The sequence below is a fragment of the Saccopteryx bilineata genome, chromosome 2 (assembly GCF_036850765.1).
Source record: "Saccopteryx bilineata isolate mSacBil1 chromosome 2, mSacBil1_pri_phased_curated, whole genome shotgun sequence".
NCBI classification, from domain to species: domain Eukaryota; kingdom Metazoa; phylum Chordata; class Mammalia; order Chiroptera; family Emballonuridae; genus Saccopteryx; species Saccopteryx bilineata.
This window is the reverse complement of record NC_089491.1, coordinates 392,768,076-392,782,459: the sequence shown is the minus strand read 5'-3', so window position 1 is coordinate 392,782,459 and position 14,384 is coordinate 392,768,076. Positions and strand designations below refer to the sequence as shown.

Genomic DNA, 14,384 nt, shown 5'->3' with positions numbered 1-14,384 from the left:
TAAGAAACCCTCACATCCAATCCTCAACAGAAGTAGCTCTTGGCTACTCAGAGGTGAACGTGCCTTCGATGATAATGACTTCTGTTCTATTTTTATGTTGAAATTCTGTTCATTATTTGTATGTTTTGAAAATTGTGGCATGATTCATACCTCAATTTACCTAGTCCCCTACATAATCTTTATTAGCTCAAGGTTAGAAATGGTCACTGAGCCCTGGCCAGTTAGCTACATTGTGTGGAGCACCCTCCGGAGGTGTCAAGGTGGTGGGTTCCATCCCCGGTCAGGGCACGTACAGGAGCCGACCAGCAGATGTACGGGTAGGTAGTTGGAGCAGCAGGTTGATATTTATTTTTCTCCCGTCCCCCTCCCTTTATATCTCTCTTTATAATAAATAAAAATAAATTTTAAAAACGGTCACATCAGATTAAAAAGATAATTGGGTCAACTCTGCCGTGAACTTTGAGCTCATTTAAAATGTTGCTACAGAGACCTAGATATTGACATTAGACAAATGGCACAGACAACCTTCACGGTTAATCATGGAGTTGGTTTCAAGACTTAGCATGTGTTGGAGGCTACAGATCCCCCTGTAATGTAAGAAGATTGCTCACCTGCCCTCTCCCATTTAGCTATGGCATCTCTGGGTGGACTTTTTTTTGTTTTTTGTTTTTTTTTTTTAAGATAGAACCCAAAGAGAAGAGTCAAGGATGATTCCAAAGCCCTTGGCCTGAGCAAATTGGAGTAAAGGCTGGTTCCATCTCTTCAGACTGGGCACACTGGAGGAAGTGTGTGTTGTATTTGTTGAGTGGGATGAGGAAACATCCCAAACATCTAGCTGAAGTGAACTTGGAAGATGTGGGTTCCAAGCTCAAGTATGGAAGAAGAAGGTGTCGTTGGGAGTTCAGAGGAGAGAGAGACCAGAGGAGCTGAAGGAAAGCCTCCCGCCTGCCCCGCCCCGGCCACCCTCCCCGGGATTAGAGGAAGGAGGGCGCGGCTGCAAAGAAAAGGGGTCCAAGGACAGAGCCCTGGGGCACCAGAGCAGGTGGAGGTGTGGAAGGGTGAAAGGTCCGGGAGGGACAGGAAGGTGGCCCAGGCGGTGTCACCCGCTGAAGGACAGCGAGGGCCCCGCTGCGCCCCGGGTTGCTGCCCGCTAGAGTGAGACGGCCTATGACGTCACTGGGGTGCGATGGTCTCCCACTGCACCTGATGGGAAGCAGAGGGGAGCCTCCGAGTGCAGGGGTTCCCCCTTTACAGCGCGACCACATAAAGACACCAGGGGCCAGGAGGCGGCTGGAGGGGGACGCGAGCGCTGGGGCGCTTCTTTTAAGGCCGCGCGGGGCGGGGACACCCCCCTCCCGGGGATCCTCCCCTCGGAGGGCTTCTTAGATCCTCTCGGAGTGCAGGCAGCGAGCAGTGCGGCCGGAGCTGGGGTGGCCGCACGGAAGAAATCCCCTCTCGGGAGCACGCGCCTCGGCGCGTGGGCAGTGCGGTGCAGTGCCCGCGGGGGCGCAGCGCCTCCTCCCAGCAGCCCGCCGGGGCCTCCGCGGACCGGGTCCCCACACCCTAACTCCGCTCTCCGCCTAAACCCCGCCCTCAGACCCAGGCAGTGGGCGGGGCCTGGGGTGGCGGGTCGGCGTCACGCGGTCCGCTCCGACCAATAGGCGCGAAGCTCGGGGTCGAGGTCGCCGGTCCGGGCGGCTCCCGGGCAGTCGGACTGCGCCGGCACCGGGGACGCATCGGAGTGAGTGTCTGGGGGCTGAGGGGGCTGGGGGGCTAGGGGGCTGGGGGGCTGGGGGGCTGGGCGGCGGGGGGCTGGCGGGCAGGGGTGGGGGGGCGCCCGCCCGCCGCGGCGCCCCTGACGTCCCCTCTCTCCCCGTCCAGGGAAGGCCATGGAGCGCCTGGTCCAGCGGGTTCGCAGCGCGTTCGCGTCCGGCAGGTCGCGGCCCCTGCGGTTCCGGCGGCAGCAGCTCGAGGCGCTGCGCAGGATGCTGCTGGAGCGCGAGAAGGACCTCGTGGGGGCCGTGGGCGCCGACCTGCGCAAGGTGCGCGCTGGGGACGGAGCGGGGGGCGGAGCGCGGCCCGTCCGGGGACGGAGCGGGGACGGAGCGGGGGGCGGAGCGCGGCCCTGCCACTTTTTCGTGTTTTCTTCCTCTTCCTTTATTATTTTTCTTGATGACGCAAGGCCGTGGGAGTGTCCCCTCCAGCGGCGCGGGTCCAGCCACGTTCTCCTGGCCTTCTCGGTCCTCACACCTGTTGCGAGACGCTTACGCGCAGGTGTTTCCCTGACCTCTGTTCTGAATTTTGCTTTTTAGGATTTATTTTTATTTTTATTTTTTGGCCTGGTTTTTTTTTTGTTGTTGTTGTTGTTTCTTTGTTAGTTTTCTGTTGCCTGTATGGTTTTTTCCCTCTAGGAATTTTTTTTTTCTTTTTTCTTAGTATAGCCTGCATTTCGGTCATTTATTAGTGTCCTAGATTGCAGATTTTTTTTTTTTTTACCGGGTCTATTTTTTAGCTTTTTAATTTTTACTCACTTAAATGTTTAGAGAGAGGAAGCGGGAGAGAGAGAAAGAGAGAGAGAAAGGAATTTTTTTTTTTATTGTTCCACGTGTTTATGCATTCATTGGTTGATTCTTGTAGGTGCCCTCCCTGACCAGAGGGGCGGGATTGAACCCCCCACTTTGGCATGTGGGGAGGGCACGAAGCTCTAACCAACTGAACTGTCCAGCCAGGGCTCTCCCGCCTCCTGTTTCTTGACTTTTAACATTGTTAACAGTTTCTTTAGTAGAAAGAGGTGTTTCTGTTTCTCTTGGTTGTGTTGCACTTAAATGTTTCTCCAGGACTTTGCTTTAGGTCAGTGCTCCAACCCTAGTGCAATGGTGAATCAGTCACCTGGGGATCTTGTTAAGCAGAGTATTATGATGGTTCAGGAGATCTCGGAGGAGTATCTGAGAGTCCAAATTTCTAATAAGCTCCCAGGTGATACCATGCTCTTTATTTCAGAACCAGTCTTTGAGTAGCAAGGGTTTGGGGTCATGTTTAGGCCATAAATATATTCCCTTGTATATTCCAATAATTTTACAATTTTGTGCTTTTTGTGACAGACACAGAGAGACAGAGAGAGGGACAGATAGGGACAGACAGGAAGGAAGAGAAATGAGAAGCATCAATTCTTTGTTGTAGCAACTTAGTTGTTCACTGATTGCTTTCTCACATGTGCCTTGATGGAGATTGGGGAGTTGGGGAGGTAACTGCAGAGGGAGTGACCCCTTGCTCAAGCCAGTGACCTTGGGCTCAAGCTGGTGAGCCCTCCTCAAACCAGATGAGCCTGCGCTCAAGCCAGTGACCTCAGGGCAGTGGTTGACAAACCACGGCTCGCGAGCCACATGCTGCAGCTCTTTGGCCCCTTGAATGTTGCTCTTCCACAAAATACCACGTGCAGGTGCTACCTCGATGAGGAATGTACCTACCTATATAGTTTAAGTTTAAAAAATCTGGCTCTCAAAAGAAATTTCAATCGTCGTACTGTTGATATTTGGCTCTGTTGACTAATGAATTTGCTGACCCACTGCCTCAGGGCTTGGAACCTGGGTCCTCCGTGTCCCAGCCAGACGCTCTATCCACTGCGCCACCACCTGGTCAGCCTTGCGTTTATTTTTTTCTTCATTCCAGGGGTAGCAAGACTTTGCTCTGGCTTTCTAAATAGCTCTCTCTCTGTCTCCCCCTTCCTCACCCCCCACTCATAGGTCATTTTGAAGGGTAGTAACATCAGTAGTAGTAGGAACAACAGTCTCTAAAATTTCCTTTAGTACATTTTAGGTGTAGAGGGGTTGTGATATCAAATAAACAAGGTGGGGTAATTAAGATTTCAGAACACCTGAGTCATTTTTGCTACAAGTATCAAATGTTTGTGTGAATGTGTGCATACATATGGAATTACGGAAGAAATAACAGGAAGTTCCTTGCTCTTGAGAGGTTTAAATTTGGTTGGGAAACAAAACATTTACAGATAAAATATGAGTATAGTTAGTTATAAACCGTGGTATTAAGGGTGAAGTATTAAGATAACAGGTCAAAAGCATAATTGCTCTGGTTTATAAAGTGTGATCAAAGCAAGCCATTATGAGTCATGGAAATCTTCCTGAAAGGTGACATGTAAGCCTGATTTTAAAGAGTTTGGACCAGTAAAGAAGAGTTAAAGGGACTGAATATATTATATTAGGGAGGGAGTTAGCAAGTCTTTATTGAGTGCTTGAAGGGCACAGAAGGCATCTAAATGGCAAACTAGCTAGTCTGATAATGCCAGTTTTTACCGCAGGCGTGCCTGGCCCTGATGTTTTTGTCACTCAGAGCAGAATGTGTCACGCTCACACAAGGTTTCTGTGCTTCTCTTATAACAGAGTGAATATAATGTATACACTCAGGAACTTGTTGTCCTTCTTGGGGAAATTGATCTAGTGCTGGAGAAGCTTCCGGAATGGGTTCGTGCTAAACCAGCCAGAAGGAACCTGCCCACCTTGCTGGACGAAGCTTATGTTTACCCAGAGCCCCTGGGAGTCGTCCTGATTATCGGAGCCTGGAACTACCCCCTGGCTCTCACCCTTCATCCCCTGATAGGAGCCATTGCTGCAGGTCTTGTGTCCCCTGATGTCTTATTCTGTCACTGTTGATGGATTAAGGAGGGTGGCTAGTTAAATAATTGGCTTTGATAGTATGCCTTGGTTTCCACCAGCAGTGTATTGAGAATTCGTCAAGATTATCTGTGGTTTTTATTTTTTTAAATGGGCTCCAAAGGGGATTTGCATGGTTGCTTTTTTATAGCACCCAGGAAATGAACCTGTTGGATGTAAAGGCACCAGCGTCAATGGGCCCCGGGGTGATTGTGAGTCAGACAGCCGTATCCTGATGTGGTTTCCAGTGCCAGCTCTGGCTGGGGATCAACCATGGGATTCAGTCTGACCATTTCTTCATTCAGAGAAGGGTTAGGGGAGAAAGGCTCGCTGGATCTAGATAGTAAATGCCAAGAGATGAATGTCTGAGTTCTGCAGGGTCCAGAGCCCCAGCCTTATGCCGACGAGGCCTGTCTGCCCAGGAATTTCAGGGCAGAGAGGGGAACCAGGAGTGGGGCTGGGAGGACAGGGCTGGCTGGAAAGGGGAGGAGGCGGGGAGGCTGCTGGAGCCTCCCTCCGTGACCTGCAGAGAACGAGAACTAAGGAGCTAGCATGTGAGAGGGAGCGAGGGAGAGGGGCAGTATGTTCACGGCGAGGAGAGCAGAATGAAAAGCAGCAGAAGGAATTGGGGTAGTTGGCCTGTGCTCCCTACCTGGACATTGTTTTGGTGGCAACTAAAAAGTCTAGTCAAGTTATCAAACGCAACTGCCCCTGCTTTTTTGCTTTGTGTAGGAAATGCTGTGATTGTCAAGCCTTCGGAACTAAGTGAAAATACTGCCAACATCTTGGCGAAGCTCCTCCCCCAGTATTTAGACCCGGTAAGTGTCTTGCCTGTCTTTTTATTTTTTTGTATTTCTCTGAAGTGAGAAGCGGGGAGTCAGACAGACTCCCACATGCGCCAGACCGGGATCCACCTGGCACGCCCACCAGGGGGCGATGCTCTGCCCATTTGGGCTGTTGCTCCATTGCAACCGGAGCCATTCTAGCACCTGAGGCGAGGCCATAGAGCCATCCTCAGCACCCGGGCCAACTTTGCTCCAATCTTTAACACATCTGTTGTGTTTCTGGTGGGGAACACACATGGTATCCACTAGTACGTGTCAGTGATGGGTGAGGGATCTCTCTTTAGAGATCTCCCGTTGGTTGGATTACTGAAAGAAATTAAGCTCTAAAATGAACTGTGGCCTGACCTGTGGTGGCGCAGTGGATAAAGCGTCGACCTGGAATGTTGAGGTTGCCGGTTCAAAGCCCTGGGGAGTTGATGTTTCCTGCTCCTCCTCCTTGCTCTCTCTCTCTCTCTCTTTTCCCTTCTCTAAAATGAATAAATAAAATCTAAAAAAAAAAGTTAGACTACAAAATTTATTCTCTTTATTAAATAAATAAATATATAAAATGGACCGTGGCAAAGCTCGGCCACTGTGGTCATGCAGTACATTTGGACCCGTGGCTTCATAGGCATCCCTTGCTACTTACAGACCTCTCTTTTGCCACTTGGCATTTTGGATTAACCTTTGTTTGATCTAACATGATTTTAGGTGTGTTCATTTAGAGAACTATTTAATGAGGGACGAGGCCTATGCTGGGTTCTTATAATTCATCTCTTTTGTCTTACTGGAGTATGACGAGGTACGAACACTTCTGCTTTTTATTATTATTTTTATTTATTTATTTATTTTTCATTTTTCTGAAGCTGGAAACAGAGAGAGACAGTCAGACAGACTCCCGCATGCGCCCGACCGGGATCCACCCAGCACGCCCACCATGGGGCGATGCTCTGCCCACCAGGGGGTGATGCTCTGCCCCTCCGGGGCGTCGCCATGTTGCGACCAGAGCCACTCTAGCACCTGAGGCATAGGCCACAGAGCCATCCCCAGCGCCCAGGCCATCTTTGCTCCAATGGAGCCTTGGCTGCGGGAGGGGAAGAGAGAGACAGAGAGGAAAGCGCGGCGGAGGGGTGGAGAAGCAAATGGGTGCTTCTCCTGTGTGCCCTGGCCGGGAATCGAACCCGGGTCCTCCGCACGCTAGGCCGACGCTCTACCGCTGAGCCAACCGGCCAGGGCCCACTTCTGCTTTTTAAAATGGACGGGCTGTGGCATGAAACTACAGAAAGAAGATGGCCTCCCAGACCACGTGTGGACGGTCACTCAGGTTAAAGTGGTGCTGGCATTTGAGAGTCTCAGAGCTGCAGGAAGAGCGTGACCTCCTCAGCCACAGGGTGGTTCATCTCTCTGTTCGCATCAGCTGTTCTCATGCCCTCGAAGGGAGGAAGTTTACGAGGCCACCACTGTGGGATTGGGACCGTTCGGTTCTGCATGGAGATGGGCAGAAATGAGTCCACACTTTGTTTTCATTGACAGCTAGCTTTAAAATAGCATACTTGTAGTTGCAGGCATTAATTTATAATAATCTAGAGACCAATTCTGGCCCTTAGAATATTGTTCTTCTTTAGGGCACGCGAGAGAGAGGGAGAAGAGACACAGACAGGAAGGGAGAGAGAGGAGGAGCATCAGCCTGTAGTTGCAACACCTTAGTTGTTCATTGCTTGCTTTCTCATATGCGCCTTGACCTGGGACTTCAGCTGAGCCAGTGACCCCTTGCTTAAGCCAGTGACCTTGAGCTTCAGGCCAGCGACCCTGGGTCCATGTCTATGATCCTACGCTCAAGCCGGCTAACTCGGGGTTTCAAACCTGGGACCTCAGTGTCTCGGGTTGACATTGTCCATTGTGCCACCACCTGTTCAGGCTTGTTCTTTTTTTTCTTTAACACTGCTGCTGCAGCTCACAGAACAAGTTGGTTCTAACAGCTGTGGTTATCCAACTCAGAAGGGTGATGAAAACAGTGAGATGTCATGAACTAAGTAGGATTTGGAACCAGAAGATAATTTGATGGCCCTGCTTTGCCCCCACCAGGGGTAAATGCTTCTCTCTCTGACTGTCCAGTTGGGTGAAATAATGCCCACCCTGCCTCCCTTAGCTTGTTGGGGGAGGGGGATCAATCACATATGCTCTGCAGATCGAGCTTTATGCAAGTTAAAACTTGAAACATTTGTTGGGTAGTTGAACTAGGAAGTAAATGAGGACTAATCAGCCCTCCTAGTTAATTAGCAAAGTGACCAAGTGGAAACGAGGTTCAGAAGCCAACTGTTACTTCACGCCTGCGCCTCGGAGTCCCTTGAATGCGTCTCCCTCTTCCTTGTCATCTCTTCTGTCGTCGTTGCTTTTCATGTTGTTTTTTCAAGATGTCCTCCCTTTCACAGCAATGCTGACAATGGTCCAGTCACAGGAGGATCAGGTCAAGGAAGGCCACGCGACCTCTCCCCAGTAATGGTGGGGAGACGAGGCTTCAGCAGCGCTCAGCGCTTGTCGGAGGTCCCGGGAGCTAGCCAGGCGCAGGGCGCGGATTTGTCCAGGTCTGGCTTCGGGGCGTTCTCGCCCGGGAGCTAGCCAGGCGCAGGGCGCGGATTTGTCCAGGTCTGGCTTCGGGGCGTTCTCGCCCGGGAGCTAGCCAGGCGCAGGGCGCGGATTTGTCCAGGTCTGGCTTCGGGGCGTTCTCACCCGGGAGTTAGCCAGGCGCAGGGCGAGGATTTGTCCAGGTCTGACTTCGGGGCGTTCTCGCCCGGGAGCTAGCCAGGCGCAGGGCGCGGATTTGTCCAGGTCTGACTTCGGAGACGTTCTCGCCCGCTATGCTTTATGTGCCACGCGCTCGGCAGGCATCTGCTTGGTGTCTGCCACGGGCAGATTCCTGCGCTGTGTTGTGTAGAGAGAGTAGTGAATGTTCGGGGTCAGACGTTGTCACCTCGGGACCACTCTTTTCTCATCCACGTCCTCAACTTGCTCAGCTGTCATCTACTCCAGTTCCCTCGTCCATCCAGCCATTTGCTCTCCCTCTCTCCCTCTTTGCTGTGCTCAGGTAGAAGACTCCAGACTCCCTCATCCGTTCCACCGTCGTCGGGTGATGGTTCTGAGATGCCATCAGGCTCTGGCTTCCCGTGTCCTCCCCTGCTCCCTGCCCTGTCCCCTCCCCTGTCCCCTCCTGTCTGTCTTCATGGTTCTGCTGAATGTCACGTGTGCACGTCAGAGAAACGAGCTGATGTCAGACGACCGGATCAGTTCAGCACTGTAAGCTGTTATGTTTTTCCATCTCTGAGGACCTGTGTGTGGTGGTGAATGGTGGTGTTGAGGAGACCACGGAGCTGCTGAAGGAGCGGTTTGACCACATTCTCTATACTGGAAGCACTGCTGTTGGGAAGATTGTCATGGCGGCTGCTTCCAGGCATCTGACCCCTGTGACCCTTGAGCTGGGAGGAAAGAGTCCGTGTTACATCGACAAAGATTGTGACCTGGACGCCACGTGCAGGTGAGACGGCTTCTCTGGTCATGGGGGGTTTCCCGGCCTGGTGGAGACTGGTTCTGACAGGCTGTGTGTCCTGTTTACACTAGAACCCTGCGCCCCCGGCCCCGAGAGCCACCCTTAAGCTTGGATGGTCGATGTCCTCGAGGGCGACAGGCCACGGCTTAGAGGAGATGAGCAGGTCACGATAGCATGTGGTTTTCCTTGGGCTTTATGGAAAGGCTCTTTCTGTTGAGATTCTAGAGCTGCAGGAAACTTTGCTGGTCCGCCGGTTGGTGACCCGGGAAGTAGGTAGTTCAGAGGACTAGTGTGCGCCTGGTTAATCCTCTGAATTCCCAGCAGTGTGGGCATGTGTTGATCTCTTCACTGAGTTCCTTGGATGATAAAACCGGTATCAACTGTCGTTTACCTTAGCCTAGTACCTTGCCTCTGGGACTAGAAAGAAAAAGGTGTCAGGTTCTTTCTGCTAAGTCAGGGTGAGCTACCAGGAAGTGCCGGCCCAGAACGAAGCCCGTGCCCCGGGGGCTGTGGCGTGCTCTGGGTGCTGTGGTGTGCTCCGGGTGCTTGGCGTGCTGCGGCGTGCTCCGGGTGCTGTGGTGTGCTCCGGGTGCTTGGCGTGCTGCGGCGTGCTCCGGGTGCTGTGGCGTGCTCCGGGTGCTGTGGCGTGCTGTGGCGTGCTCTGGGTGCTGTGGCGTGCTGTGGTGTGCTCCGGGTGCTGTGGCGTGCTGTGGCGTGCTCTGGGTGCTGTGGCGTGCTGTGGTGTGCTCCGGGTGCTGTGGCGTGCTGTGGCGTGCTCTGGGTGCTGTGGCGTGCTGTGGTGTGCTCCGGGTGCTGTGGCGTGCTGTGGCGTGCTCCGGGTGCTATGGCGTGCTGTGGCATGCTCCGGGTGCTATGGTATGCTCCGGGTGCTATGGCGTGCTGTGGCATGCTCTAGGTGCTGTGGTGTGCTCCGGGTGCTTGGCGTGCTGTGGCATGCTCTAGGTGCTGTGGCGTGCTGTGGCGTGCTCCGGGTGCTATGGCGTGCTGTGGCATGCTCCGGGTGCTATGGTATGCTCCGGGTGCTATGGCGTGCTGTGGCATGCTCTAGGTGCTGTGGCGTGCTCCGGGTGCTTGGCGTGCTGTGGCATGCTCTAGGTGCTGTGGTGTGCTCCGGGTGCTTGGCGTGCTCCGGGTGCTCCGGGTGCTTGGCGTGCTGTGGCGTGCTCCGGGTGCTATGGCGTGCTGTGGCGTGCTCCGGGTGCTATGGCGTGCTGTGGCGTGCTCCGGGTGCTATGGCGTGCTGTGGCGTGCTCCGGGTGCTTGGCGTGCTGTGGCGTGCTCCGGGTGCTTGGCGTGCTGTGGCGTGCTCCGGGTGCTTGGCGTGCTGTGGCGTGCTCCGGGTGCTTGGCGTGCTGTGGCGTGCTCCGGGTGCTATGGCGTGCTGTGGCATGCTCCGGGTGCTATGGTGTGCTCAGGGTGCTTGGCGTGCTGTGGCATGCTCTAGGTGCTGTGGTGTGCTCCGGGTGCTTGGCGTGCTGTGGCATGCTCCGGGTGCTTGGTGTGGCTTTCCCTCCCCTGCAGAGTTGGGGAGCGTGGAAGAGGCACAGAGTTAGGCTGCCGTCTGGGTCGGCTTCGGGAGAAGTCTGCTTGCCAGCGTGCAGGACCCTCAGTTAGTGAGTGGACTTGGATTCAGACGTGGGCAAAGCTCTCCAAAGTGTGTGTGTGTGTGTGTGTATGGGGGGGCACTGCTCTGCCCAGCGCAGCCCAGCCTCGTGCCAGCAGGACCGGCAGGCTACAGCCAGGAGAGGGGGGTCTGTGTGTGGAGCTCCCGGTGTCCCTGGAGGAGGAGGGTGTGGGGAGGGCTCGTTCTCTCTCCCCTGTGGCGACAGTGCTTTCCCTCCCTGCCCGTGAGCTGGTGAGGCATTGCCCTGTTTCTTAAAAAGGCTTCCTTCATTTGGAAGGTGCATTCTGAGATACAGCCAGCTGGTTCAGAGATGAGTTCTTAAACCATTTTTATTTATTTATATATAGAGAGAGGGGGGGGGAGGGAGAGGGGAAGGGAGAGAGATGAGAAGCATCAACTCATATTTGCGGCACTTTAGTTGTTCATTGATTGCTTCTCGTCTGTGCCTTGGGGGAGGCAGGGGGCGGGGCCCCAGCTGCGTCAGTGACCCCGTGCTGAAGCCAGGGACCTCAGCATTCTGGGTCAATGCCCCCCCTGTCCACTGCGCCACCACCGGTCGGGCCGTTTTTACTTTTTTTAAAGATGACCAGGTTAGCCTGTGAGTACATGCTAGTTGAAAGCGTTCGGTCAACACAGAGGTGTCACAATGAGAATGGACTTCATCTCCTGGCTGTTGGGTTTTTCCCCCCAGACGCATAGCCTGGGGGAAGTACATGAACTGCGGCCAGACCTGTATCGCTCCTGACTACATCCTCTGTGAGCCGTCTCTGCAGGAGCCGATCGTGCAGAAGATTCGGGAAACCATCAAGGTTTGTGTTGAACACACTGAGTTCCGCTGGTTTCATTAAGGTGATTCGCATCAACTACCTTCGGGCAGTATCCTTAATAGCCTCCCTTCCCTAGGAAAATCCCAACAGTGTCTGTGACTAAATGAATTTACTGGCTAATTAAAATGCTTTGTGCCACTTTCATAGACTATCTGGGAACAAGATGAGGTGAGTGTGAAACCCATTTAGACTGTTGAGTTGATTGGTTGATAAAACAATTGGTTAGTGGGGGCACATGCTTAATTATTTTATTTTTAAAAAATTATCGATTTTAGAGAGGGGGAGAGAGACAAACATCAACTTGTTTATGCATTATTTATGCATTCATTGATTGCTTCTTCTGCGTGCCCTGACCCAAGGATCGAGAACCCACAACCTTGGCCTATGGAAACAGTGCTCTAACCAGCTGAGCTAACTGCCCGGGGCCGTGGCACATGCTTAACAGAGCAGTTTTCAACATTTTTCATCTCATGGCTCACATAAACTAATTTAAGAAATTTTGAATAGAAGTGGAGGCGGGATCAAAGGGACCAGAGGGAAGGGGGATGAGAGGATGGGATCAGAGAAGGGGAAGAGATTGGTGAAATTATACACTCATAACGCAGTGTTATAGAGAGCAGAAAAGCAAATCCTGGAGGGAAGGGGGAAGGGTGTTGGGGGGAGGGGGTCAAGGGGGGATGTTGAGGGGAACACAGGGGTGGGAGGATGTATTCAGGGGGACACTTGAATCTATGTAAACACAATAAATTAAAATCAATAAAAAAATTTTGCAGCATGTTGAAAAATATATTTTTTGTTAATCTGACAAAAACAGATATAATTCTGATTCATTTACACCCGATGCCTATTGTTGTGTTGGCTGTGGTCATTTTTTATGTGACAGTCTAAGGGAGGAGAGTCACTGCCTCTGAGTAGTCAGGTGCTGCATGTGACAGTCTAAGGGAGGAGAGTCAGTACCTCTGAGTAGGTGACAGTCTAAGGGAGGAGAGTCACTGCCTCTGAGTAGTCAGGTGCTGCATGTGACAGTCTAAGGGAGGAGAGTCACTGCCTCTGAGTAGTCAGGTGCTGCATGTGACAGTCTAAGGGAGGAGAGTCAGTACCTCTGAGTAGTCAGGTGCTGCATGTGACAGTCTAAGGGAGGAGAGTCACTGCCTCTGAGTAGTCAGGTGCTGCATGTGACAGTCTAAGGGAGGAGAGTCAGTACCTCTGAGTAGTCAGGTGCTGCATGTGACAGTCTAAGGGAAGAGAGTCAGTGCCTCTGAGTAGTCAGGTGCTGCATGTGACAGTCTAAGGGAAGAGAGTCAGTGCCTCTGAGTAGGTGACAGTCTAAGGGAGGAGAGTCAGTACCTCTGAGCAGTCAGGTGCTGCATGTGACAGTCTAAGGGAGGAGAGTCAGTGCCTCTGAGTAGGTGACAGTCTAAGGGAGGAGAGTCAGTGCCTCTGAGTAGTCAGGTGCTGCATGTGACAGTCTAAGGGAAGAGAGTCAGTGCCTCTGAGTAGTCAGGTGCTGCATGTGACAGTCTAAGGGAGGAGAGTCAGTGCCTCTGAGCAGTCAGGTGCTGCATGTGACAGTCTAAGGGAAGAGAGTCAGTGCCTCTGAGTAGTCAGGTGCTGCATGTGACAGTCTAAGGGAGGAGAGTCAGTGCCTCTGAGCAGTCAGGTGCTGCATGTGACAGTCTAAGGGAGGAGAGTCAGTGCCTCTGAGTAGGTGACAGTCTAAGGGAGGAGAGTCAGTACCTCTGAGCAGTCAGGTGCTGCATGTGACAGTCTAAGGGAGGAGAGTCAGTGCCTCTGAGTAGGTGACAGTCTAAGGGAAGAGAGTCAGTGCCTCTGAGTAGTCAGGTGCTGCATGTGACAGTCTAAGGGAGGAGAGTCAGTGCCTCTGAGTAGGTGACAGTCTAAGGGAGGAGAGTCAGTGCCTCTGAGTATGTGACAGTCTAAGGGAAGAGAGTCAGTGCCTCTGAGTAGGTGACAGTCTAAGGGAGGAGAGTCAGTGCCTCTGAGCAGTCAGGTGCTGCATGTGACAGTCTAAGGGAAGAGAGTCAGTGCCTCTGAGTAGGTGACAGTCTAAGGGAAGAGAGTCAGTGCCTCTGAGTAGTCAGGTGCTGCATGTGACAGTCTAAGGGAGGAGAGTCAGTGCCTCTGAGTAGGTGACAGTCTAAGGGAGGAGAGTCAGTGCCTCTGAGTATGTGACAGTCTAAGGGAAGAGAGTCAGTGCCTCTGAGTAGGTGACAGTCTAAGGGAGGAGAGTCAGTGCCTCTGAGCAGTCAGGTGCTGCATGTGACAGTCTAAGGGAGGAGAGTCAGTGCCTCTGAGCAGTCAGGTGCTGCATGTGACAGTCTAAGGGAGGAGAGTCAGTACCTCTGAGTAGGTGACAGTCTAAGGGAGGAGAGTCAGTGCCTCTGAGTAGTCAGGTGCTGCATGTGACAGTCTAAGGGAGGAGAGTCAGTACCTCTGAGTAGGTGACAGTCTAAGGGAGGAGAGTCAGTGCCTCTGAGTAGTCAGGTGCTGCATGTGACAGTCTAAGGGAGGAGAGTCAGTGCCTCTGAGTAGTCAGGTGCTGCATGTGACAGTCTAAGGGAGGAGAGTCAGTACCTCTGAGTAGTCAGGTGCTGCATGTGACAGTCTAAGGGAGGAGAGTCAGTACCTCTGAGCAGTCAGGTGCTGCATGTGACAGTCTAAGGGAGGAGAGTCAGTACCTCTGAGTAGTCAGGTGCTGCATGTGACAGTCTAAGGGAGGAGAGTCAGTGCCTCTGAGTAGTCAGGTGCTGCATGTGACAGTCTAAGGGAGGAGAGTCAGTACCTCTGAGTAGGTGACAGTCTAAGGGAGGAGAGTCAGTGCCTCTGAGTAGTCAGGTGCTGCATGTGACAGTCTAA

General features: G+C 52.8%; 1 protein-coding gene across 2 annotated transcripts in view; it reads left to right on the top strand.

The window, feature by feature from the left end:
- The first annotated feature begins 1,591 nt into the window (after window positions 1–1,591).
- Window positions 1,592–14,384, top strand: part of ALDH3A2 (aldehyde dehydrogenase 3 family member A2) — a 39,978-nt gene continuing 27,185 nt past the window's right edge. Inside the window, exons 1-6 of one of the 2 annotated variants that reach the window (XM_066264380.1) lie at window positions 1,592–1,741; window positions 1,882–2,042; window positions 4,398–4,629; window positions 5,400–5,485; window positions 8,815–9,023; window positions 11,372–11,489. In XM_066264380.1, coding sequence (XP_066120477.1) covers window positions 1,890–2,042; window positions 4,398–4,629; window positions 5,400–5,485; window positions 8,815–9,023; window positions 11,372–11,489 — 798 coding nt within the window. In that variant the 5' untranslated portion in view covers window positions 1,592–1,741; window positions 1,882–1,889. The remainder of the gene's footprint in view (window positions 1,742–1,881; window positions 2,043–4,397; window positions 4,630–5,399; window positions 5,486–8,814; window positions 9,024–11,371; window positions 11,490–14,384) is intronic. The other variant, XM_066264381.1, reaches the window with a different exon arrangement.